General features: G+C 47.2%; 1 protein-coding gene across 1 annotated transcript; it reads right to left on the minus strand.

Annotated features, from left to right (window-relative positions):
* Window positions 1-573: 573 nt before the first annotated feature.
* On the minus strand, window positions 574-2,786 carry BHLHE22 (basic helix-loop-helix family member e22). Its single transcript, XM_042786327.1, has 2 exons — window positions 2,768-2,786; window positions 574-2,167 (listed from the first exon to the last, which is right to left on the minus strand). The coding sequence occupies exon 2, from the start codon at window positions 1,732-1,734 to the stop codon at window positions 820-822; it is 915 nt and encodes a 304-aa protein (XP_042642261.1). The 5' UTR covers window positions 1,735-2,167; window positions 2,768-2,786; the 3' UTR covers window positions 574-819.
* Between the last annotated feature and the right edge of the window lie 23,292 nt (window positions 2,787-26,078).

Raw genomic sequence — 26,078 nt, forward strand, 5'->3', positions numbered from 1 at the left:
TGCGATACTTTCAGCCACACGGAGTCGGGGTTTTGATCGGTTATTTTTGTCTTTTTTTTTTTTTTTTAACTCTCTCGATTTTTTTTTTTTTTCAAATCACTCTCACCAAACTTTGCGCATTTTCACAGGATCAAAGTTGAGAGACGATAAAAAATACAAAGTCTTCCATAGCAATGGTCCAGTCTCTTTGTTTCTGCGAGTCGCTTAAATAATAAGTTTACATTTCAAGTTTGTTTTGTTTCCTGGCTCAGAATAATAATAATAATACTGCTAATAATAATAATAATAATAATTAAAAAAAAAAATCTATGTTCAAGTGCCCTCTCTGATTTGTCCCATCCACCTCCGCGCCCGGGTCGCTGCGGTCCCTTCCCGCCGCCGGGGCCGGGGGGGGGGGGGGGGGGGAATGGGGTGTGGGGGGGGTCTCTCTCCGTCCCCCTCCCCGCCGCTAGCCCCGGCTCCCCTCCCGGCCTCTCCTTTGTCCGGCCGCGCAGCGGGCGCCCGGCGAGAGCGGCGACCCCCCCCCGTCCCCAACCCCCCCACACCCCCCCCCGTCCCCGTCCCCGGGCCGGGGCTTCCTCCCCGCGGCGCCCCGGGCCCCGCGCCCCCTCCCCGGCGCCGCACGCCCGCCGGCTGCCGCCGCGGTCCCGTCTCGGCAAAACCCGATTTGCAGAGGGAGGCGAGGCGAGGCCGGGCGGCGGGGGCCGGGCAGCGCTCAGTCCCCTCCGCCGCCCCCGCGCCCCCCGGCCCGGAGCCGGGGCCGTCGCCGCTCCCCGGGGCCGCGGCGGCGGCGGGGGGGGGCGGCAAGGGCGGCGGCGCTTAAGGCTTCTCCGTGCACTGTTTGCAGAGGCTGGAGGAGACGCTGTTGAAAATGGCACATTTCTCCGGGCAGGAGGTGGCGGGGGGCAGCCCGGCGCTGAAGGGGTACCCGGCCGCCTGCTCGTAGGCGCCGAGCGCGGGGTGCAGCGCGGCCGCCGCCGCCGCCGCCGCCGCCGCCGAGCTGGGCAGGGAGGCGGCGGAGATGGCCTGGCCCTGGTTGAGATAAGCCACCAGGCGCCGCATCTCCTCCAGGGCCTGCGCCTGCATCAGGATGTAGTTCTTGGCCAGGAGGAGCGTGGCGATCTTGGAGAGCTTCCTCACCGAGGGGCTGTGCGCGTAGGGGATCACCGCCCGCAGCTCGTCCAGCGCGTCGTTCAGGTCGTGCATCCGCCGCCGCTCCCGCGCGTTGATGTTGAGGCGCAGCGCCTTCTGCTCCTTGGACTTCTTGCTGCCGCCGTGCCCGTGGCTGTTGGAGCAGCCTCCCTCGGCCGCCTTCAGCCCCCCGCCGCCCCCCCCGCCGCCGCCGCCGCCGCCGCCGCCCGCCGCCGGCGAGGCGACGCGCGGGTCCCCCCCGGCGCCGCGCAGCACCAGCTCGCAGCGGCCGTCGCTGTCGTCGTCGGGGCTCTGCTCGCCGCCGCTGCTCTCGGCCACCGAGCTGCGGCTGGCGCTCTCGCCGTACTTGACGCAGACGGAGCCCGGCGGCAGCGCCAGCGGGTCGCCGCCGACGCCGGGCTGCAGCAGCCCCTCGGGCTCCGCCGCCTCGTAGCAGGCGAGCGGCGAGGGCTGGCGGTCGCGGGGGTGGGAGAGGTCGAGCCCCGGGGGCGAGCGGAAGGCGGACTCCATGCGCTTGGCCGAGGCGGCGAGGCTCTTGTGGAAGAGGTCCTCTTCTGCGGGCAGCCCCAGCGCCCGCTCCATCGGCGCCCCGCTCGCCTCCGCCTCCGCCTCCTCCGCCCCCCTCAGCTCCCGGCCCGCTCCTCCAAGGCTCCGCGCCGCGGCGGGCGGCTCCCCGGCGTCCCGCTGGCAGAAATCGGCCCCCCGGCTCCCGCCGGGGCTGCTCCGTGCCCGGCGCCGCGGCTGCCCCGGCTCCGGCGGCGGCTCCGGCGGCGGTTGTGGCTCCGGCTCCGGCTCCGGCTCCGGCTCCGGCTCCGGCTCCGGCTCCGGCTCCGGCTCGCCCTCAGCAGGCGCCGCGCTGGGGCATTGTGCGCTGCCAGCGGAGCCGCTTCCACCGTTTATCTTGCTTGGATTCACCTTCAAGAGATTTCCGGACCCATCAACCAGCAGCCGCCGCAGACGGGGGAGTCTTTTACATCATTATCTCTGAGAGTAGGTTATTATGAAGAAGACTCGCCTGTTGGGACAGAGCTTTCTACCCAATCAGGTTAACGTTTTAATTAATAGGATTAAAACGGTAACAAACAATCCCCGGCGCTATCTGGCCCTGAGTCTGAATAGTTTCATTTCCCAGGTCTGAAGACAGGCAGCAGCTAGAGCTTTATAAGAGGCGCCTGCTCCATTATTCTCCCTGCCATCTGTATACACAGCTTAACGCATATGTTTGCAAGACGTTGTGTCCTGTTAGTAACCCAACAACTGCCTTTAGCTTGACATGTGTGGCGACTTTCACTCATCAATGAGCACACTAAAAGCCCTACTTAGATCGAAGGATGTTCTTTGCCTCCTTCAGCAAATTACAACCCTGCACTGCAGAAAAAGCCCGCTTCGACACGTCCCCTTCCGAGTGCTGCCAGCAGACTTCTGCTAACTTAGCCGTGGAGTCAGGAGTGACACCCTCTCCCCCCACCCCAGCCCACCCACCCCCTGCATTTACATTAACTTATAGCCCCCTCCCACCCCCACCCGTCTTCGCGACAAGGCTCGCCTGGGAAAGAAATAAATAAATAAAAAAAAAATAATAATAATAAAAAAAAAATTTTAAACCCAGACCAACCCGAACAGCCGTGCCCACTCCTGCCCGCCGACAAAGTCCACCTTGCTTCCCTAGCAGGCGAATGGTCCCCAGCCCCCACTTTCCACCTCCCCCCCACACCCCCCCCCAGCAAACGGAGACCAAACTACGGGGTGGTTTCTCTCCTCCTCCCTTTAGCCTTTTTCAAGTAGCAGATTGCCGCTTTCGTGTGATTATCCCCCGTGTCCCTATTAAAAAAAAAAAAAAAAAAAAAAAAAAAAAAAAAAGCCCCATCAGTTACCTTGAAAATGAACCGATCTGGGGAGGAAGGAGGGAGGGAGGGGTGAGAAAGGGCAAAACCCACCAAACTTTTCTTTTTTTTTTTTTTTTTTTTTAAATTATTATTTATTTATTGTGATTGACCAACTCTTCGCAGCTCCGTCCGTGCCTGCCTCCCTCGGCGGGAGCACCCCGCTCCGCTCCCCAACGCCGGGATGCCGGTGCCGGGGCGAGAGCGGCCCCAGCGCCCCGGTTACCCCCCCTGCTCCCCTCCCGGGGCTTCTCCTCGGAGCCGAACACACGCTCTTTCTGCTCTCTCCTAGAAGCTGAAGTGGCAACCCCAGGGTTGGTTTGAATTTTTGTCCCACTGCTCCTCTACAGCTCGAGGCGAGCAGCTCGCTCTCGCTTTACTCTTAGCGCTCAGAGTATTTAGTGGCAGGTTTTCATCCTTATGACATCAGTAAAAACAATATTTCCCAACACTTCCAGTAAATCATTCTTATGTGGCAGAATTACTGAAGGCTATGAAATTTTTTGGTTTCTCTGGTTTCATTAAAAACCTTTTAATTGTGTCTTTCGGAGTTGGCCCCAGGTGTTGGACTCTTTTCATTACATTTTGCTCTAATGTGATGAAATTCTAATTCTCTCCTTACCATATGGTTAAATTTCCCCACTGAGAATTAGTTGAAAAAGGAGAAATAATCTATTAATCTCTGTAATAGATTCACAAATGAGGTTTGCCACAGAACCTGTTTTTGAATGGTAATATCAGAACAGTTGGGTGCCTTGTTTCAGGAAAGAAAGGACCAGGCGACAACAGAAAACGTTTGAATTTTCACCTGGAAAGAATGAAAAGAAGCCAAGCTGCAGATTTCAAAGTAATTGACTGAGATTTCATCTAGCGAGGACATGACTACAATACAGACCTTCCTCACCTCGTGTCTCCGGATCAGAGGCGAACATACAAGCCGAGTCCTCCGAAGAGGAGGGGGCGGGGGGGGGGGGGGGGGGGGGGGGAGGAAATCTCGCCCCCCGTCCGCCCCCCCCAGCCCCGTTTGGCTGCTGCGCTTGTCCCTGGTCGCCGTCCAAGCGCACAGTCACCGGGCGCCTCGCTCCCCTCCCCCTTTCCAAGGGATGCCACCGTTAACCTCTATCATTATTAATCCAAAGGCATTTTAGGTTTATTGTTTTCCAATTAGCAACTTAATTTTCCATGGGATCGTAAACAAAGGGCTTTATAATCGCAATAGGGGGGTTGGTTTGGTTTTTTATTATTATTTAACCTGTTCAGTATCCAACTTGTGAAACTCATGTGGTCACTTCAGGCTGGCGGATGCTCTTACTGTAATTTGATGGTTAGCGGGAACATTTCGTCCCTCGCAGCTTATCCCTTCGAAGACGGAGGTCTCGGCCTCGATCTCTCCCGCTGATCTGTGGGTTCACTAGCGCTACCTCCCCTCTTTTTTGCCTGCAATTTTGGGGGACGGCGTACGCTCCCGCTCCGCCGGCGGCGGGGCTGCTTGCCCCGGGGCTGCAGCTTGCCCCGAGGGGCGGCGGGCGCTGCCGGGCCGCGCCGTCGGGGCGGGGGGGGACGGGGGGACATCGCGGCCACGTCCAGGAGGTCCCGGCCGCCTCCTCTTGTCCTCGGCTGCCTTCGGTCAAGATAGGCGCTCTGCGTTTGGAATTTCTGTCTCTTCGTCTCAGCTTTCTGCTCGTCCCTGTCCACCCGCCAGCCCGCCTGCTGCTCATCTGCCTGTGGATCTGTTTATGCGCTTGTCCCTGCCTCTGCCCGTCCTTCCATCCACCTCGCTTTTTTTCTTTTATTTCTCTTCATCCTTTCCTTTCCCTTTCTTTATGGGTCTGCCCCCTGTTCTTAAGACAGGGATGTATCCCGGTCATCTCGCCGTTGCGTTCATCTGTGACTTGTGCTTTAGTGAAGCCAACTTTCTTCCAAACTTTAGCTTAGGGGGTGGTTTGAGGGTTAGGGAAAGTGGAGGAGACAAAAAGAGACCCCCTCTCGCCTCCCCCCGGTCCTGCCTGTTGTGCTCTGTCTCTCCCCCCCCCCTCCCGAAGAAGTGGATGTTTAATAGTCTACGGGAACTTTAGTTTGGAAGCAGGCAGAAGAATTTATAGAAGCTTTAAATGCGGGGCTTATAAAAATACCGAGGAATAGTCTTTGAGGTTTATGCACTCGTAAACTTTTGCTGATTGCTTCTGGGAAGTTGTCAGGCATTTAACACTGCGTTTATCTTACAGCTCCATGAAAACACATCTGCCCAGCGTCTCGTTACCTGGTTTAATTGCCCCGTAGCCCTCTGCCACCGGCTCCACTCCGCCCGGGTCAGGATTTCGGGAAAGGAGCAGCCCGGAGCCCAGCTGCAGAGGGGTCTGCGGGCAGGGACAGAGCCGGCCGCTCTGGAGCATCACGCAGCCTCCGCCGTGAGCGGCCGGGCGTGGGCCGTCCCGCGTGGGGCGGGAGACGGGGGCAGGGGTGGCCAGGAGCCTGCAGCGTCCCAGAACACAGCTGAGAGCCGGCAGCTCAGGGGTCGCCAATTTTCCCTGGCGTCTTTTGCAAGATCTACTCGAGAGTCATTTTATTCTGCTCCCCACCTGGGAGGGAAGTTAAAACCCCCTTTCCCTCTCCCCAGGGCTGGGCTTCCCGTCTGCTGAAAAGCCTCCGGGGGGAAGGACGCTCTCCAGATTTTCCCTAAAGGCGCCCAGGAGCTGAATGCTGGTGAGGCAGGTTTCAGATAGATGAAGGCAGCCCCCTCCCTGCCCGCTCCGGGCAGAGGCACGGCAGGACGGTCCCCGCAGCGAGCTGAGGGCTTGGGATCACCCGCAAATTCCCGGTCCTTCTTCCAGCGGCTCAGCCCCGAGCCCTCCAGCCCCCGGGACGCCGAGTCTGGGAGAGAGCAGAGCCAGGAGACGAATTTTCCCCCCGCCACCCCCAAATCCAGCGCGGGGGGGTGGGGGGGTGGGTGGGCAGCCCCAGCTGCAGGGTCTGCCCGGCTTTTCCAGCTCTAAGTCGAGTGCCGGCGAGGGCTTGCGTTTGCCGCAGCTGCTTCTGTGTTGTCTTCACTCTCAAGCAAACTTTATTTAAGTTCAAGGTGAAGAAAAGACAGTAAAAAGAAAGAATATGACAGCTCCATCGCGGTGCAAACCTCCTCAGAGGTGTCTGGCCAGAGGCAGCCCCAGGAGGCCGGTGATTTCCCAGCCTGGGAAGTATTTCCAGCAGCAGACGGGGGCCCGGCAGCCCACGGGGGGGCTCGGGCCCGCGTGTTGGGGAGGAGAAGGGGGCGATGCTCTCAGCCCCACGGGACGCCCGCCCCAGCTCCCTGCTCCCCGGGGCCAGGGGGATCGGGCAGGGTGGTGGGACGTGGAGGGTGCGTGTGTGCAGCCGGGCTGGGGGGGTGTGTGGGGAGGTGGGGGGGTGTGTGTATTTGTGTGGCGAGGGGCTGAGAATCGGAGGAAAGCATCCTTTGCAGGAGGAGAAATAAAACTGCATTGAAGGACTTGACAGCGCAGAAGAGTTGAGCTGTCTTGGGGTGAGGGATGCCACCCCCACACCCCAGCCATGCCTTTCGCGGGGGGGGGGGGGGGGGGGGGGCGTGGGGACCGGTTTGGAGGGCTGCAGAGGGATCAACGGCACCTGAGGGTCCCCGCTGAGACCCGCCGGATGGCCGGTGGGTCTCCTCTGGGCTCTGCGGGGACCTACCGGCCAGCCGGCCCCGGTAGCTGCGCTCCCGATCCAAAATCCACAGCACCATCTCCTGGGCAGCGGGAGGAATGCACGGCCCACCTCGGAGGCGGCGGGGTGGGTGTTGGCGGTGGGAGGAAAAATCGACGTGGGGCTGGAGACATAGAAAATTACCTGGAAATGCTTAAAAAAAAAAAAAAAACAACCAGCCAAAACTACCTGGAAATGTAAAATAACGCTGCAGCGTTGTTTTGGCATGGGGAACGAAATAGTTATTTCTTTGGGATAAAATTATTTAAAATTCTACCACAATTCACTTCCTTCCTTCCTCCCTTCCTCCCTTTTTTCTCTCCCTCTTTTCTATCCTTCCTTTCTTGCCCTTCCCCAAAGAAGACCCATTCCCCTCCCCATGCACATGGTTCCCCATGTGTGTGCACTTCTGCTTCAGCCAAACCAGGTGTAGCTCCCCTTAGCAAACCATTCCCTGGATCGACAGAGCTGCCTGTTATGCTTATTTATCTATTTCAGCCTAAATTCTGCCTCACACAGCTCTGAGTGCTTCCCTCTTGTTTCCAGGCCTCAGAGTAAGTCCTTATTCTTTCCTTTCAAACACCCCCCAACAAATGTCTGGGTGGGTCTCAGCAGGGGCAGAGGCCAGAGCTCTGGCCATGTACAGTTAATATTTATTCCCTGTCCAGCTTTCACTCTTGCATCTGACTCTATTTTCCATCCACTGGAAACTTTCCACTGTAAGAAATGTGACACTGTGCTTACTCTTCCCACTCTTTTTTTGGCCACGCTATAGTTGTTTATTTTCAGTTACTATTTCATCGCCAAACAGTTTCTATAGGCCTTTCCTTTTCCTTCCACACTTCTTGAACTCCTTCCAGTTCACCTTTATTGGTACTGAAAGTACTTAAATCTGAAAGCAGTAGTCGAGGTGCTATCTCATCAGTATTGTATACTGAGAGAGACATCTATCACTTCTGGGTACATGACACGATGCCTCTGTGTTAGAAGCCCAAAAATTACATTGGATTTTTTTTTTTTTTGGTCACACTGCTAGATCTCATTTAATTTACTGAAGCCCATACATCCAAATCTATATGTTAGTAGGCACGTATATTGTACCTACTGTATTCCCTTCAGTCACCACTTTGCAATTATAGGAAGAAAAAAATGCTTGCGTGTACGTTTCTTCCATTCCTTATAAATCCATGCTGTTTATTGGTTGTGGAACCATTCTCCCCTAAGTGCTTAGGATTTTTACCTTTTAATATTTTTTCCACTATATTACTGCAGACTGAAGTTAGGCTTACCAGATGGTAGATGGCAGGTTCACTCTTTCTCTTCCTCTTCCCCTGCCATTTTTAAAGACCAGTAACATGCTCCCCTTTCTTTTCAGACCTCTTAGAGCTCACTAATTCTCCAGAACACTTTAAAATAATTGTTAGTAGTTTGGATACGTTCATTAGTTAATTCCCTTTCCTCCCCATGCTGCACATCACAGAGATATGCTCAGTTTCACATCCTTAGTTTTCTTCTCGTCAACCTTCCCTATGACCTTCTCTCAACAATACTAGCTACAAGGTCATTTTTCCTAACCGTACTTTATTTTATTTTAAAAATGAAGTTCAGTACTTTTGCTAATTTAGGATCATTACTCCTTTTGTTCCCTTCTTTGTAGAATAACAAACCATTTTTATTCCTAGCAATTCCCTTCCTCCCCTTGTAATTAAAAGTTCATCTAGAATCTATGCACATCTAAGTAGTTGCTACATTGAAAAATGTAGTCGCTATCTCTAGCAATGCTGTTATACTCTATAAATAAGGCAATTTTATGTGTTTAACAACTTATCATGGGCATAAAATACAAAAATGTGCTGAAATATAGTTCAGTAAGAGTCAAAATCCATATATTTAACAGTGAAAAATAATTTCATTCTCAGATTATTTCTATATTTCAACTATTTCTCAATTAAAGTATAAGCTCATTTCCCATTATATCCCTTCAGTTGCCATGATAAGTAACAAGAAAGAACAAAGAATTTCCTACCTGGATTACTTCGCTAAATTCATACTTTAATCTTTTGGTAGATGATGTTTTTCAAACACACTCAGATGTCTGATTGTCAGCTTTATGTCCCAGGAAGTATTCCCAGCAATTCAGGTACAGTAAAGTATCTACCTCTAGCAAGTCTCTGTGTACTATATAACTTTTATAGTCATTATAAAAAGTAATTTATTGAAAAAACTTAAACCTTTTCCAACTCAACTGACTTTTGATTTAAAGGTGTGTGCTCCTGGTTATGGTAATCAGCTGTGGTAGGTGCTTTTTTCAGAATTAGGTTTGCTGTTTATGTCGCAAAGTTTAGAAGCTATGAGAGCAACATCCTCTAAAACATAGCATGTTCACAGAAACAGAGATATCAGCTCATGTTTCACTGTTACACTGCCTGGAATTGCACATAATACAAGGTAGGAGAACTTCTCCCTTTTTTAGATCACATTTTTTCTCCTGGGTATTATTTCTGTTTGGCTTCACTGTAGTACAATACAGTGATTCTGGCTACAGCCTGGTCTCGGGAAATGGCATGCAACAAAAAAGGGGAAGTAACTTAGCTCAGTGATTTCCTTCCTTCCTTCCTTCCTTCCTTCCTTCCTTCCTTCCTTCCTTCCTTCCTTCCTTCCTTCCTTCCTTCCTTCCTTCCTTCCTTCCTTCCTTCCTTCCTTCCTTCCTTCCTTCCTTCCTTCCTTCCTTCCTTCCTTCCTTCCTTCCTTCCTTCCTTCCTTCCTTCCTTCCTTCCTTCCTTCCTTCCTTCCTTCCTTCCTTCCTTCCTTCCTTCCTTCCTTCCTTCCTTCCTTCCTTCCTTCCTTCCTTCCTTCCTTCCTTCCTTCCTTCCTTCCTTCCTTCCTTCCTTCCTTCCTTCCTTCCTTCCTTCCTTCCTTCCTTCCTTCCTTCCTTCCTTCCTTCCTTCCTTCCTTCCTTCCTTCCTTCCTTCCTTCCTTCCTTCCTTCCTTCCTTCCTTCCTTCCTTCCTTCCTTCCTTCCTTCCTTCCTTCCTTCCTTCCTTCCTTCCTTCCTTCCTTCCTTCCTTCCTTCCTTCCTTCCTTCCTTCCTTCCTTCCTTCCTTCCTTCCTTCCTTCCTTCCTTCCTTCCTTCCTTCCTTCCTTCCTTCCTTCCTTCCTTCCTTCCTTCCTTCCTTCCTTCCTTCCTTCCTTCCTTCCTTCCTTCCTTCCTTCCTTCCTTCCTTCCTTCCTTCCTTCCTTCCTTCCTTCCTTCCTTCCTTCCTTCCTTCCTTCCTTCCTTCCTTCCTTCCTTCCTTCCTTCCTTCCTTCCTTCCTTCCTTCCTTCCTTCCTTCCTTCCTTCCTTCCTTCCTTCCTTCCTTCCTTCCTTCCTTCCTTCCTTCCTTCCTTCCTTCCTTCCTTCCTTCCTTCCTTCCTTCCTTCCTTCCTTCCTTCCTTCCTTCCTTCCTTCCTTCCTTCCTTCCTTCCTTCCTTCCTTCCTTCCTTCCTTCCTTCCTTCCTTCCTTCCTTCCTTCCTTCCTTCCTTCCTTCCTTCCTTCCTTCCTTCCTTCCTTCCTTCCTTCCTTCCTTCCTTCCTTCCTTCCTTCCTTCCTTCCTTCCTTCCTTCCTTCCTTCCTTCCTTCCTTCCTTCCTTCCTTCCTTCCTTCCTTCCTTCCTTCCTTCCTTCCTTCCTTCCTTCCTTCCTTCCTTCCTTCCTTCCTTCCTTCCTTCCTTCCTTCCTTCCTTCCTTCCTTCCTTCCTTCCTTCCTTCCTTCCTTCCTTCCTTCCTTCCTTCCTTCCTTCCTTCCTTCCTTCCTTCCTTCCTTCCTTCCTTCCTTCCTTCCTTCCTTCCTTCCTTCCTTCCTTCCTTCCTTCCTTCCTTCCTTCCTTCCTTCCTTCCTTCCTTCCTTCCTTCCTTCCTTCCTTCCTTCCTTCCTTCCTTCCTTCCTTCCTTCCTTCCTTCCTTCCTTCCTTCCTTCCTTCCTTCCTTCCTTCCTTCCTTCCTTCCTTCCTTCCTTCCTTCCTTCCTTCCTTCCTTCCTTCCTTCCTTCCTTCCTTCCTTCCTTCCTTCCTTCCTTCCTTCCTTCCTTCCTTCCTTCCTTCCTTCCTTCCTTCCTTCCTTCCTTCCTTCCTTCCTTCCTTCCTTCCTTCCTTCCTTCCTTCCTTCCTTCCTTCCTTCCTTCCTCCCTCCCTCCCTCCCTCCCTCCCTCCCTCCCTCCCTCCCTCCCTCCTCCCTCCCTCCCTCCCTCCCTCCCTCCCTCCCTCCCTCCCTCCCTTCCTCCCTCCCTCCCTCCCTCCCTTCCTTCCTTCCCTTTCTCTCTTTTTCTACCTCTTTTTCTTTCTCACTTGCCTGCTTGCTTCATATACCATATGGCCTTGCTTAATTTTAAAAGTGACAGGATCCTCTAATAACAGCAGAGATCACGACCAAGAGGAGAGCTCCTTGTAACAGTGCCTACCTCTGATTAGCACTGTGACACTCGCTCACGATATTTTTGAGCCAAATCATTGCAAGGGGATTTGAACTTGCTTTTCAATCCAGAGAGGAGGATGCTGCCAGCTATGGTCCCAGTCCTGCTGTCGATTCTGCGTGGGCAGTGGCCTGCCGGCGCAAACTAAAGGATCCCACCTCACTGCAGCCACACTGGCAGGGGATGGACAAGCAGCAAGGCACGAGCAGGTGGGGCAGGGACCCTGCTGTGCTCCTGAGATGTCCAGCTGCTGAGCTCTGACATCTGGGGGTGCCTACAGCAGCCTTGGTGTTGCTCTGCGTTGTGCTGGTAGCTCAGCTGGTCCTTCATTCAAACCCAGGACCAACCATCAAGCTGCCAGCGCTCAGCAAGACCCAGCATGGGATAAGGACAGAGGTCAAATGCTATCCATGGAAAAAAAAACCCTACAGTTCAGTTCTGTGAGGAACATTGTCTTTCAGAGTATTTTTCAACACAGCCTCATCTACCAAGAACAGTCGAGGTACCACAAAGCTTGCACACAGCTTCCTTTCTGAGGGTAAGACCAAGTGACCAGAGAATGCTTGGGGGCTGACAAGAGCTTTTACCATCCTTAGTCCCATTTTAGGCTGTCACAGAGGCTGATGTTTCCTTTGCAGAGTTATTTGGTTATTCCAGGAGAGGGCTGCTGGAGGCAAGGGGCTCCATGCACCTCTGGGCTGAACCCACCAAGGTGACAGTCATCTTTGAAGAGGCAAGTTTGCACAGAGATCTGAACATATTTCAAACTGATTTACTTCATTATTGGCTGCATTTCTCTCCCTGGCCATCCGCTTGGACTATGGTTTGATTTATTTGAGTTTAAATGGGCATGAAAACAGTGTGGCTTGAGGCAAGGCTAGGTGCATCTGATCTACGAAACACTTAAGATGATTGAATCTGGGGACTTGTGAGCTGAGACATTGTCAGGGAAAGAGTCATAGGCAGCCTTTTCACATCCCTGGCCCTATACATGTATAACATCAGACCATGTTAATACAGGAAATAAGTCCTGTTTAATGTGGTGGTTGGTTATCTACTTCTTGTCAATAACCCTGAATTAAGAGCTCAGTGAAGAATGACACTCAGTTTTTATGAGAGGTGAGTTCACTAAGGTCAATTCTATACTGGTCTGACCAGCCATTGGACTTGGAGGGATATTTGCTTGAACTGCCAAAGTTTCCCTGAGACACATCTTTTAGACTTCCCAAGCAGGGCATGGGATTTTCCCTGCCTCCCTCTCTTAACCTGTGGCCACAGGCAATTATGCAGAAATGTAATGTAATGGCAGAAAGATGGGAGATGGAGGCTCCAACACTGACATCGGCTCTGATAAACCCAAGTCACCCTGGAGACACATGTTCTCTGTTACACGACACACATCAGATTTGACCTTCGGGCAAATGGGCATTTAACCTCTTGGTCCAAGTTTTGCTTTCCCAAATTTATCCTCTCTTCTTTGTACCGTACTATATGATTTCCTTCAGGATTCACCTACTTCTTAGGGTAGGTTCTCTGTGTTGCTCACCTGAGGTAAAAAACCAAAATGAAACAACTGCACCCAAAGATAAAAGAAAGACTCAAATGCTTTCAGCAGTGATAATTGTTCCTGTGTATCAGGTGAAGCCCACAGCGAGGAGTGTAGCTTCAGTGCTCACTAACCTCCTGCTCATGCACGGGAAGAATTTGCCCCCACATCACAAGATTTGGGCACCATTTTTAGTGATAACTTCAGGATTATACCAGCAGTGTGAGACCAGGCACAGTGGGAAGCATGGAGCCTGCAACACATTGTTATCATATTCACGCTGTTGATTCTGATTCTCTGATAAAGTTAATTGACTGAGTCAGGGCAAATTTGCTCCACACCTGCTCTGGACAGAGCAAGCTCAACCAGCTCTAATCAATCACTCCCACCAGGAAACTGGCACAAACTGTGCTTGTTCAGCTGGTGCCAGCGGCTGATCTCGGTAGCACCGGTGCAATCCCAGGGCAAGACTGTGGGATGGGCAAATCTCCCTCGAGGATCCACACTGGAATCTCTCCCTAAGCTACTTTATTTTTTACCCTTAAAATAGCATGCTCCCTGAGCCTTTCTAATAAGCTTTGCTGGTCTTAGTGCCATTCAGTTAATGCCCTGGCAGCATTTCCTTCAGCAAAAGTGTACTTTATCGCATTTGTGACCTGTCCATTGTCAAACTGGTTCTAGGATGGACCAAGGAGGGATCTTTCCCTCTGGAGACCACACTCAAGCTCCTCATCCGAGGGCTGTCAGCAAGGAGGGATGGCTGCACTTTGCTCTGTAGGTAGAGCACATGGGCCAGGAGTCTGAGAAACTGGGCCCTGCATTCCCTGGAGTTACTAATCAAGAGATTCACCCCAGTTAGGGCATGTTTAGAAACGGCTATTAGACACACACAGAACCTGGCTCATCCTTTGTTTCGGAATATTTCTGAGCCCTTTTACCTGTTTTGCCCTGCCCTGCTGCCTGCACACAAAGCACTCCATCCCAAATCTGTGCCTCTTCTCAGAGGGAACATATATCTGAAGGTTCTGGCACAAGCCCATGGGAGCCCGTGGCTGTCCTGCGCAGCGGCTCCTGGTGCGGTACATGGAGCAGTTGGACCTAAGCCCTGAGAGAATCAGAACTCTGCCAGCCCCCTAAAACACAGTTATAGCACAGGGTACAGCAGCTATGGCAAACCCAGGACCTTAAGTCAGACAGAAGACTGATTAAAGTCCCCAGCAGAGCTGAAACTCTCCCCAAGGCATCTGCAGAAGGTTACACTCTGTGTTTGCAGACAGTGGGTGGCAGGAGAAAGATAGGCAGAAGGCAGAGAGTCTTATAAATGACAGTGCTTGCTTTTGAAGCACTTAAATGTGTTACTGGGTTTTAGTTAGCAGAGAAAGGAGCCTGGCTAGGACCCTTCCTTTGGGGTTAAGTCAGACCACACCACAAACAGGGCAGAAGAGGGATGGGCATTGTGCTTGAAGATATTTTGACAAAGGACAATGGCAGCAGAAATAGCAGCTGCAAAAATCCTATGGGGTAACGGGCCACTCCTTAGAAGGAGACAAATAGACTGAAAAGGTAGAAACATGAGAATAAATTGTAGGGAAAGACCATGTACACATTTGGATCCTGTCAGCTCTGTGTTTACATGCTGTGGCTACCAACCCTCATCCTATGCCAAATGTAGGTTTGGGTAAATTGCTCCCTGTGCATTGTGAGATCAGGAGTTTCAACCAGGGGCAAGTAGGCACTCAAGGAGTGATTGTCGTTTGTGTTCTGCCTCATGAAAACTTCTTTGTGGCTCAGAGGCTTAATCAGAAAGCAAGGGGAACATTTAAGATTTTGGATTGGACACTAACAACCCAGGGCATGGGGAGAAACAATTCTGTCAGCCCTCCTGTCCTCAACCCAGCTTTGATAGGCACAGTAGTGGTGTGCTTCTCTCTGTGATGGGCTCTGAAGGCATGAAGAAGGGTTCAGCTGTCCCAGTGAATTTAATTCCTTTAACATCTGGTCTCCGTCTGCTGCAGAAAAGATGGCAGGCCAGATGGGAACATCCTAGTGCTGCAGTCAGCCTGGGGGGCACCTACTACATCATTCTTGAAGATGTTTTAAAAATGAAAGATCACAGGACCTGAAGAGCTTTCACATAAAAGACTTAATGTTACTGTAAAGTTAAATAAGATACATTTTTTTTTTTCTTTTGTAAGGGAAAGATGTCAATACAGTAAGAGGTAAAAGTAAGATATATTCACTAGAGATTCAGCAGGTAGACCACGCTTCTAGGAAAACGAATATAAAAGGCAGAGAGTGAGCCTGAACATGGACTGTGTACACTGTTTAGTTGCTAGTACACACACTGCCTCTGCTTTCAATTGTTTTGGCTGACCACTTACAAAACAGAGTTTGGGAAGAGAGAGGCTTGAGGAGCTGGCCCATGTGAACCTCAAGAAATTCAACACCAAGTGCAAGGTCCTGCACATGGGTCAAGGCAATCCCCAATATCTATACAGGCTGGGGGATGAAGGGATTGAAAGCAGCCAGGCAGAGAAGGACTTGGGGATATTGGTAGATGAAAAATTAGATATGAACAAGGCAACGTGTGCTTGCAGCCCACGATGCCCACTGCATCCTGGGCTGCATCAAAAGAAGCGTGGTCAGCAGGTCGAGGGAGGTCATTCTCCCCCTCCACTCTATTCTGGTGAGACCCCACCTGAAGTACTGCATGCAGCTTTGGGGTTCCCAGTACAGGAAAGACATGGATCTGTTGGAGCAGATCCAGAGGAGGGCCACAAGAATGATCAGAAGGTTGGAACATCTCTCTTGTGAAGGAAGGCTGAGAGAGCTGGGTTTGTTCATCCTGGAGAAGAGAAGGCTCTGGGGACACCTCATTGCAGCCTTTCAATACTTAATGAGGGCTTATAAGAAAGATGGAGAAAGACTTTTAACAAAACCTGTAGTGATAAGACAAGGGTCGACGGTTTTAAACTGAAAGGGGGTAGATTTAGATTGGACACTAGGAAGAAATTGTTTACGATGAGGGTGATGAGACACAGGAACAAGTTCCCCAGAGCAGCTGTGAATGTTCCATTGTTGGAAATGTTCAAGGTCAGGTTTGACAGTCTTTTGAGCAACCTGATATAGTGAAAGATGTCCCTGCCCATGACAGGGGGGTTGGATTAGATAATCTTTAAGGGTCCATTCTGACCCATACCATTCTGTGATCCTGAGTCTGAAAGAAGTTCGTGCCATTTCATGCCCAAAGGGGAATAAGAACTGCAGCAGGTTTGGCTCCCTTCATGCTACATAGTCCTCTTAGACCATGCTGGAAGGCTTTGTGTTTCCAGATGTTAGATCTGTCAGCATGCTCTGTTTTTCCTTAGTTTGATGGTGCACACGCTGTGTGGGCTAAATATACCACGTCTCATACTATTTTAGGTATTGCAAACTGGCAAAAGAAACACAAACTAATAATGACATCTTAGGGTCAGCAGGGGCTTGAGGAGGCACAGGGCAAATGCTCTGGGCATACTGGGTGAAGTCAGTATGCTGAAGAGGGATCTGGCCTTAGCAGTGTGGGGATCCATCAGTCTGTGCCACTTTGCCTTGGCGACTAGGGTCTGCTCCCCACCCCCTTTACTTAGGAGTGCAGATACAGCCTAAAAGCTTGAACCTTCATCACTGGGACCATTTCAGCTGACAAGTGGGGGTTGTAAAATTATCCTGGGATGTCAAATGGTGCAGGAAAGTTTGTCCTACTGAGCTGGCCAAACCAGGCAGAACAGGGGGTCAGCAAATTTTAGGGACAAAGGCTCAATGTCATTGGTTTCAGCCCTTGGATTTATTTTTTTTTTTTTTACCTTACCAATCAATGGTGAAGACATTTATGGTCAGAGACTGACCATACATCATTTACTGCCATCACTAAGGAGGGCCTGGCAGCTTCTACCTTGGGATTATAAAAATTTTTCTTTCAGCTCCAAGTCAGTGATTTTGCAGACTGAATACAAACCTGTCTGAGGTTTGGTAGTTAATAGAAACGCAGTGTAACAAAGTCTAGTGCTAGATCATGTTTATGCTATGTTGTGAGGAAAACAGAAATCCATCCAATTTCAAATGAAAGGTGGACAACAGCTGCCAGAACTGCTGCTGGAATGAAACCCTGGAAGAAAAAAAGGAAGGGTATTACCATAGCGTAGACAGAACAGCTTATTTTCCAAAAAATATTGTCAGCTGAAGGAAGGGACCAAAACAGGCAGGACTTTATTTCACAATATTCATAATATTTATTTCACAATTTCACATGATTTAATTTCAGCCTGTATTGTGATTCTTAAGCAGTTACACAAAAAGGTTTATCAAAAGAAAAAAAAAAACAAAAAAAAAAAGAGAAGAAATAATCTGGGAACTGGAAAATCCAAGAGAAATGTGAAAGGGATGTTCTAATGACTGTAAAGAAATTGTGAGCATTCAAACACTGTTAAGGATTATTATTTTTACAAAACATGCAGATCTGTTAAAGCAAAAGGACATAAAGACTAACTATACTCACAGGTGACACAGCTGGTGCAGGGAAGATCTATCCCTTTAGATCAAACTTGACATATATTTTTCACAGAAGTGTTTGAGAAACCTCACTGTCTTCCCTGTTCTTACATCCCTGAGACAGCCTTGTTGTAGCTGATAAGAAGATTTTGGTATTTCAGGTAATTTTTGCTGTTCTATCTGGAACAGCAGGTGCAGTTTGGAGTCATACAGTCTCAGCTACTTGAAGTAAAATGCAGGCTTAGGTAAGCACCCATTAGTTCCCATTTTCTTCAGTCCATTTGTTGGAAACTATTACTGAAATAATAATATACCCTTTGAAAAAAAAAAAAAGGCTACAGAGTCAACTTCTGACTATGTTTAGTACTTCTGTTACAGAATGGTGCCAATGAAACAGGGTTAACATGACCTTAACTTTTGCTTGTGAGAACACAAAATATCCATTATAAACTGAGAGAGGTTGATACTTGCAAAAATAAAAGAGGGAGATAAAGCAAAACCTGAATGCCCTAGGAGCTGCCACCACTTGATAAAAACAGTCTGCATATCTGTGAGGATATTGGTTGTGTCATGAGAGGTAGCCTGGTGGTCATAGGAGGTTGTAACTCCAGATGGACACATGCTCTGCCAAGAGGAGAGCAGACAAGAGGCATTAAGTCAATTGTTTTGCACAAGACATTTTCAGGCAACAACCAGCAGGTAGAGTGGACTGAGTCCCAAAACATGGCACAGTCAGGAAAAAGCTGTGTCAGGGTAGACCCAGAGGTCCAAATGACAAATACGCAACTCTAATTCAGCATCGATTCTGTTAACTGAAGTTAATAGTACATTTACAAGTATTTGAAGGTCTTTGCTGTGTTAACTGCAGGAAAGTGATGAAGATGGTGGTGGTGTGTGCCTGCTAAGGGAAGGTGTGGGGAAGCGTGTTGTGAGATGGTGCTGGCACGTGCCTTTTGGAAAGGACTGTTGGGTTGTGCTCCTGCAGCGCCGTACCGATCCGCTCGTGCACAGGCAGTGCATGGAACAGACCTCTGCCGGGCTCCTTGGCTCTTAATGAGTCTAAACAACAGCTGTTCTCTCTTTCTTTGGGCCAAAGTCAAATGCTGAAGCATAAAACATGTGGGTTACAGTGCCATGGAGGGAGTGTGCTATTCATCCTCCTGTTGCAGGCATGTGCATTTGTGAGAGCAGCTTTTACACATACACAACAGTCTAGAGGAGGGTGAGCGAGTCATAAAGTACAGATTACAGTTAAAAGGCCCAAAGCAACCCCTGCGAGCATCTAATTGGACCTCCTGTGCAATGCTGAAAACTGCACTGAATTAATTTGTGTAAACTAGATCATGTCTGTGGAAAAAAAAATCTTAATGTTTCAGTTTCCTATGTTAATGCACCATGACCTTAGAGAAATTGTTCCAATATGGATGTTCTCACTGTCTAAAACATGCAATTTTCCTGGTATGACTGTGGCTAGTTTCACCTCCTTGGTGTTGCATTGTTAGACCTTCCTCGGCTAGACTGAAGATGACTTTTACTAACATAACAGCCATCAACTTCACACTTGTTAAAGTCGGTTCCTTAAGTCTGCCATGATAAAACACTCATCACTGACTCTTTCAGGTTCATTTCTGAACCCTTTCAGTATTGTTAGCAGCCTTCCTGAGGGGTGGGCAGCAGAACTGGAATCCATGCTCCAACTGCACTCATTCAGAGGGTCGGTGATTGACTGGCTGCTTGCATGCTGAACCTGAATATCTGGCTCTTTCCCTCTACTTATTATTTCCTATTTATATATACAAAGATTTCAGTAGTCCCAGAATTGCACCTGAAACAGTGTTCAGCTCCTTGGCCATTTTTTCCATTAATGAAACCAACCTTCTTTCTTTGTCAAGCTGACAGATTTACAATCAACTCAGTAATTTTGTTTAAGATGTGGGCAGGATATTACCTTACTTTTAGCCATCTTGAACTTCTCCAGTATTTCACAGATTATAGAAAATTGTGAATTTCTTTGTCAACTCTTCTGAAATTCTTATATACAAAGTTTCTTACAATATAACCCTCATCTACATTTTGAAATGGAATTGGCATTAATTGAAATGCACCTGCTATATCTACAAGAATTTGCATGTGCATTTCAAATATGCTAAAACTTATATTTAAATATGCATTGCAGACCAAAGAACTGGTGCTCAGCTACTCACTGATTTTAAAATCAGGAAACACCATTATAATAATTTAATCTAGGTCTGTCTATGAGTATGCTGGAGCAGATTCAGTGCAAGATGCGGAGAGAAGCAGCCTGACATGGATAACCAAAGCTGTACATTTACAACTTTTGCCTGACTTAGACTACAGGATTTTTTTTCTGTCCTTGTTAGAAATAATGTCTAATTCTTGCATGATCTGGAGCAGCCTTTTTCAAGAAGATATTTTCTCTTGATTCAGAGGCTTCAGCTGATGAAAATCTATCAGAGTGACTGAAAAATGTCATCAAAGGCTAATTACCCTCACCATTAACATTTTACACAGGTTCTAAATGCATGTATACAGTGTCAGTTGCCAGCTATTGGAACTTCACAAACTCACAGAATGGTTGATGTTGGAAGGGACCTCTGGAAGTCATTTGGTCCAAAACCCCTGCTCAAGAAGGGTCTGTTATAGCAGGTTGCCCAGGACCATTTCGAGTTGCTTTTTGAATAGCTCCACAGGTGAAGACTCCACAACCTCTCTGGGTAAGCTATTCCGATGTTTGACCCGCCTCACATTAAAAAAAAGTGGGGCTTTTGTGTTCAGATGGAATTTCCTTTTTTTAGTTTATGCCCATTGGCCCTTGCCCTGTCTGTGGGAATTACTGAGAAGAGTCTGATGCTCTCTTCTTCATTTCTTTCCATCAGATATTTATACATGTTGATGAGACCGCCCTTAGCCTTCTCTTCTCCAGGCTGAGCAGTCCTAGCTCTTTCAGCCTCTCCTGTCACAAGGGATGTTCCAGTCCCTTAATCATCTTTGTGGCCCTGCACTGGACTCACTCCAGTAAGTCCATCTCTCTCTTATATTGGGAAACTTCACGAAGTTCTTCTCTGCCCAGTTCTCCAGCCTGTCCTGGTCCTTCTGAATGGTAGCGCTCTGATGTATCAGCTGCTCCTCCCAGTTTTGTATCATCTGTAAACTTGTGGAGATGCACTCTGTTCCAGTGTTCAGGTCATTAACAAAGAGGCTAAACAGTATTGGCACCAGTGTTGAACCTTGTGGTATACCACTAATTACTTGACTTCAGATGAACATTGTGCTGCTGATCACAACTCTCTGGGCTCAGTTGTTCACTCAGTTTTCAATCCATCTCACCGTCCACTTATCTACCTTGTACCTTGTCAGCTTGTCTATGATGATGTTATGGCAGTGTAAAAAGCCTTACTAAAGTCAAGGTAAACAACGTCAGCTGCTCTCCCCTCATCCACCAAGCCAGGCATCTCATTGTAGAAGACATGATTTCTCCTTGACAAATCTATGCTCACCACTCCAAATTACTTCCTTAGTTGGAAATGGTCTCCAGGTGGATTTTCATCATCATCTTCCCATTGACTGAGGTGAGGTTGACTGGCTTGTAGTTCCACAGCTCTTCCTTCTTGCCCTTCTTGAAGACAGAAGTGAAATTTACTTGCTTCCATTCTTCAGGAACTTCCCCTAGTCACTAAGACCTTGTAAAGATAATCAAGAGCGACCTCGTGATGACATCAACTAGTTCTCCCAGGACTCACTGTGTATGTTCAATTTATTTAAGTGCTCCTTAATCTGGTCTTCCTTCACCAAGAGTAAGTCTTCCTTGCTCTGGATTTTTGCTCTTGTAGCAGGGACCTGGGATTCCTGAAGTCTGGACTTAGTGATAAAGACCGAGCCAAAGGCAGCATTGAGTACCTTGGCCCTTCTCATGTCCTCCATCACCAGGTGCCCTGTAGTAGATATCAATGGCACCCATCTTGACCCATAAACTCTCAGCTGGCTCTGACCTGTCCCAAGGCTGAGCTCCATGCACTCCTACTGCTCTTTCACATAAAGGGCAACTCTCCCTCCTCATCTTCCTGGCCTGTCCCATCTGAAGAGCTTGTATCACTTCTTTTCAGCACTCTGTCCATGTGATCCATCCCACCACGTCTGTAACTGTACACAGGCTTCTAATTCCTCTTTGTTATGCCTTTGTCTACTCAGCAGAACAGATTTCTTACTAAGAGAAAACTTTCCATAGTTCTTAGAGTTCTAGTATATTCTTCAGAGAAACCAAATTGAGTTGTGTTTTTTTCTCGTTGTAAGGCAGGTTTTCTGGACCGTGAATTAACTATTTTCTAAACATTTTTCAATTTCTATCCTAATGAGCATCCTTTTCCAAGCACAGATCTCAGTGCTGGGTGCGGCCATCCAGATGTGGTCTCTCTAATCCTGTGTACTGAGTGAATAATAACATATCCTTACTACTCTTACTATATTTCTTTGTTTATTATTCCAAGGACTTGAACTTTATGAGTGAGGAAGTTTGTAAATAAAGCACAAGAGAGAGAAACACATGCCTTGTGTTTGTTCAGTGATCCCTCTCCAAAGCTTTGACCTCCAAAGCTTTAAAAGATTGAGAATACCCCCTTGGGTGCTGGGACAATCCCCCATTTGTTCAGTAAAATCTAGAGAGATATCAACCAACCTGGAATGACAGTGTGGAAAAAACATGCCTGTGTATAGACTTCTGAAGCCTAGCCTATGAAGGCTGTTGTGAAAAAGGGATCGAATACTTACAGGGCAATACTTTCTAGCCAAGGAGAAGTGAGAAGCAAGCACACTGTATTCTGTGAGGGTAAGTCCTTGTGTGGAAAGAAATTATGAGAAAAAAATTCAAAGAAGTGCCAAGTTTTCTGTCCACCCTGCAGGAATAATTTTGCCCTGTACATACATACATTAAAATTAAATAATAATAGCTAGATCTTAAATCAATATTGGATGGTAAAATAGAATCAGAGAATAATTCAGATTTGCAGACCAAGCTCCTGTTCAAGCTCTGAAGTCACACACATGTAAGGGCCTGGATACCTCTTCCTGAGAATGTCTTTATAGGTACTGGAAGGCTGCAGTGAAATGCCTCTTCTCTAGGCTGAACAAGCACAGATCCCCTGACTTCTCTTCACAGGACAATTGCTCCAGCTGCTGATTGTGTTCTGACCTTCTGGTGAACTCACTCCATTTTGATCAATGTCTTCCTTGTACCAGGAGGAGCAAAACTGGAAGCAGTACTCTACATGCCATCTGAGGGGTGCTGAGCAAAGGGGGATATTCACTGCCCTTGATGTATTAGCCTTGCTGTTGCTGATACAGTCCTGGATGCTGTTGGCCTTTTTGTCTGCCAGGGCACACTGCAGGCTCAGTGTTCAGCTTGCTATCTTCCAAAACCTTAGTGTCCTTTCCAGCAGAGCTGTCCCACAGCCAGTGTATCTCCAGCCTGTATCACTGCAATGGGTCCTTCCTTCCCAGGTGCAGGACTTGGCATTTGTCCTTATTAAATTTCATGAAGTTCTTGTTGGCCTATTTCCTCCAGCCGGTCTAGGTCCCTGGATGCTGGCCTTGCTTTTGGGCATATGGACAGGCACCAGTTTAGTATCATCTGTGGACAAGAGGAGAGTGCACTATGTTGCCTCCTCCAGGCCACTGATAAAGTTGTTAAACAGGACGGGTCTTGGTACAGATCCTGCAGTATTCAACTTGTAACTGGTCTCCAGGTAGAGTAACCCATTAACCAACCATTGACCAGCTTTTCACACATCTACTTGTCTGCTGTCTGGACCAAAACATCCTAAGATAGATATAAGAATATTGCAGGAGGCAGTTTTGAAAGCCTTGCTAAAATAGAAGTAAATGAATTCCACTGCTCTCACAGTGATCACCACACCAGTCACTGAACTGTAAAAGACAATCAGCTCTGGTTGGCATAAGGACTTCAGTAAACCCTTGCTGATTTTTCCCCATCACCATCTTCTTCTTCATGTGCCCAGAAATGCCTTCCAATATGACTTGTTTCACGATTTTCCCAGGGACCAAAGTGCAGCTGACTGGTCTGTAGTTTCCTGGATATCCATTTTGGCCTTTTCTGAAGATGGGTACAAGAAGAATATTTGAGGCTAAAGAAAGGCCAAGATTCAATAGTTGCTTAAGGGAGTAATTTCAGTCGCTGGGCTACAAATGCATATTTTATTTGTGTTTATGCCAAAGTAGAATTTCCTTAAAATCAACTTAAGAATTTTTTACTTTCCAGATCATAACATGCTTTTTGCAAATGAGGGACAAAAAAGACCCATTTTGACATATAGAATGTTTTAGACATAAAAAGAATAATTTTAGAATTATCTTCAAAGTAGGACAGGGGTGTTTGACAGCTGATGTGTAGCTGAGCACCTTGTTATTCCAGCTTAAATTATTTCCATACCTTTGTTATTTCATTAGATAACTGTTTCAGTGGCAGTGGAAAGGATGTTCATTCACTTCACTTGAATATCATGGGACAATGGAGGGATCACATTGCTTCAGAGATCCTTCTCACCTTGAGGTCACTAAATTGGACAAGTGATTTCTTGAAGAGAATGTCTAGCATCACTTGGCAGATAGCAAGGAGTTTCAATAGGGCAGTGTGGATGGGCCACCTCATTTTGGGTGGAGAAGAGTTTGGGCACATAGCTGCAAAGTGTGTTATTCCATTTGCTCCCATCAAATGGACATGATTTATTTTATTTACTGGCACAGATGTAGCACATCTGATACCAGTAAAATTTATTATTGCATATCTCTGTATTATTATTATTTATTATTATTATTATTATTATTGTTGTTGTTATTGTTGTTGTTGTTTATTATCATTATTATTGTCAAGCTCTCTAGTGGTCTCTAAAGGAAATAGTCCAAAGTTTTTTAGATTAAATAGAGGCCTTTCTACATATTTTTGTTATTATCCATATAATTACTTTAGTTGTGGTAACCTTAGTATTGGCTCTGTATGGAGCTAAATTTAATTCCTACAAGTAAGGAAGGTAAAAGGGAAAGAGACTGGAGAAGGCAAAGGTTCAAGTTTTACTTTTAACTTTTTTTGAAAGTTGAAGTGAATTGCATGAGTTCTTCCTAGGTCATTGTGAGCTAGCTTGTAAAATAGTGGGGTGCAGTTTTCTGTCAGTGTTAATGCACATCAAATGAATATGAATTAAGTTTTTAAAGTCTCCAACCAGAGGCCCTGTGGTTTTCTTATTTATTAAGGCAGTGTGAGGATGCTTGCAGTGCAAAGGCCTGTACCGTATATGTTGTATGAATAAACAAAGTTTCTCTCTTAAAAATCTGGCAATCTCACACTTTTTAAAAGCACTAAAATGATTTCAGGTATAAATGATTTGTATTAAAATATTAGAAGCTGAAAAAATCAAAGGAATACATATTCACTAAGCAGGGGTCATTTCTGTGCCTCAGAGAGATATGAATTTTATAACCACATATAAACAATTACAAACTGCACTACTGTTTTGGAGAAATACACCAAATGAGTGAAAGGTTCTGTTAAACTTGCATGAGCCTGTGAAACTGAAGACAGCTATAAGCCTTATTCTGACCATTGTTCTTGTTTTGAAAATTTTAGGTTCCTAGGGTTTGTAGGTTTAATTTTTGCATCTTTTATTTCCTTTTTTGGAAGTGAACAGTTGACAGTCTGCTTTATATGCAGCATGCATAGCACATAAATAGCATTCAAATTAAATTCTACACCAGCTGTACATACCCCATACATGTGGTTCGCGAATGTTGCTGACTGCAAATGGTGCATATTTTGATTTTCAGTTGATATCTAAAACTGTGAATTATCTTCTGAATATGTAGTGTTTTGCTTTCAATCCCTAGATTACATTTATATCAAGCAAAATAAATACAACTGTCTGATAATCACAACCTGGCTTTCTTCAATTTAGGTAAAGATTAGTTTCTGGCAAAGTGACCCCAAATCTCATCTTCTTTAAGGCAACAGTCCCATTTTGGATCTGAAAGGGAAGTTTGAAGTGAAAAGTAGCCACAGAGGAGAAAACCCAGCGTATTTCTACACACTGCGCCCTGTTAACCTGAAGTGTCTTGAACGTGGGGCTGATTTTACTTCTGTAAAGTCCCAGTGTGTCTTTAATATAGTAAGATTTGGTACTCAGCTACTAGCTGTTTCAGGCATGTTCACGCTGCATGACATTTATATAACACTGACTCCCAGAAACCTGTTCCAGTATCCACTGGGCCCAGTATAAAACCTGTGAGGATTTTTTTGGATGTGGCCTGTATCTGGTTCTTCCAATATCCTGGTCAGGAATATGGCAGGGAGCCATCGGAGGGAGGAGAAGAAGCCAGATGGCACCAGTACACTGTTGCTTTGGCATTTTTTTCTGGCCAGCTGACTGGCACAATCTCTAAGGAGGATTTTTGTTTGTTTGTTCATTTGTTTTGTATCTTTTCTTTGAGGTAGCCTGTGGACCTGAGTTAAGCTCGCTGGTAGCTTGATCACCTTACAGATTTTCCACCTTTTCTTTTCTTTTTTTGTTTGTTGTACATAGTGTTGGAGGAAATTTACTTCAGTATAATAAAATCTTGCCTTGATTTCATATTCATTTTTCATACAAAAGCCTTGTTGGATCTAAGGAGAGCCATATGCTTGAAAGACATGCAACACTGATATTTTTTTTTTTTTCTATCAGCATATCTATGAACATTGTAAAAATTCAAGACAAACCTCAAAGGGTGATAAGACCCATATAGATATTTATTCCCACAGCG

This window comes from Tyto alba, unplaced genomic scaffold, assembly GCF_018691265.1.
Source record: "Tyto alba isolate M040663 unplaced genomic scaffold, T.alba_DEE_v4.0 Super-Scaffold_9, whole genome shotgun sequence".
NCBI classification, from domain to species: Eukaryota; Metazoa; Chordata; class Aves; order Strigiformes; family Tytonidae; genus Tyto; species Tyto alba.

Coding starts and splice junctions, on each gene's coding strand:
- BHLHE22 (XM_042786327.1), bottom strand. CDS start 1,734: ATGGAGCGGGCGCTGGGGCTGCCCGCAGAAGAGGACCTCTTCCACAAG.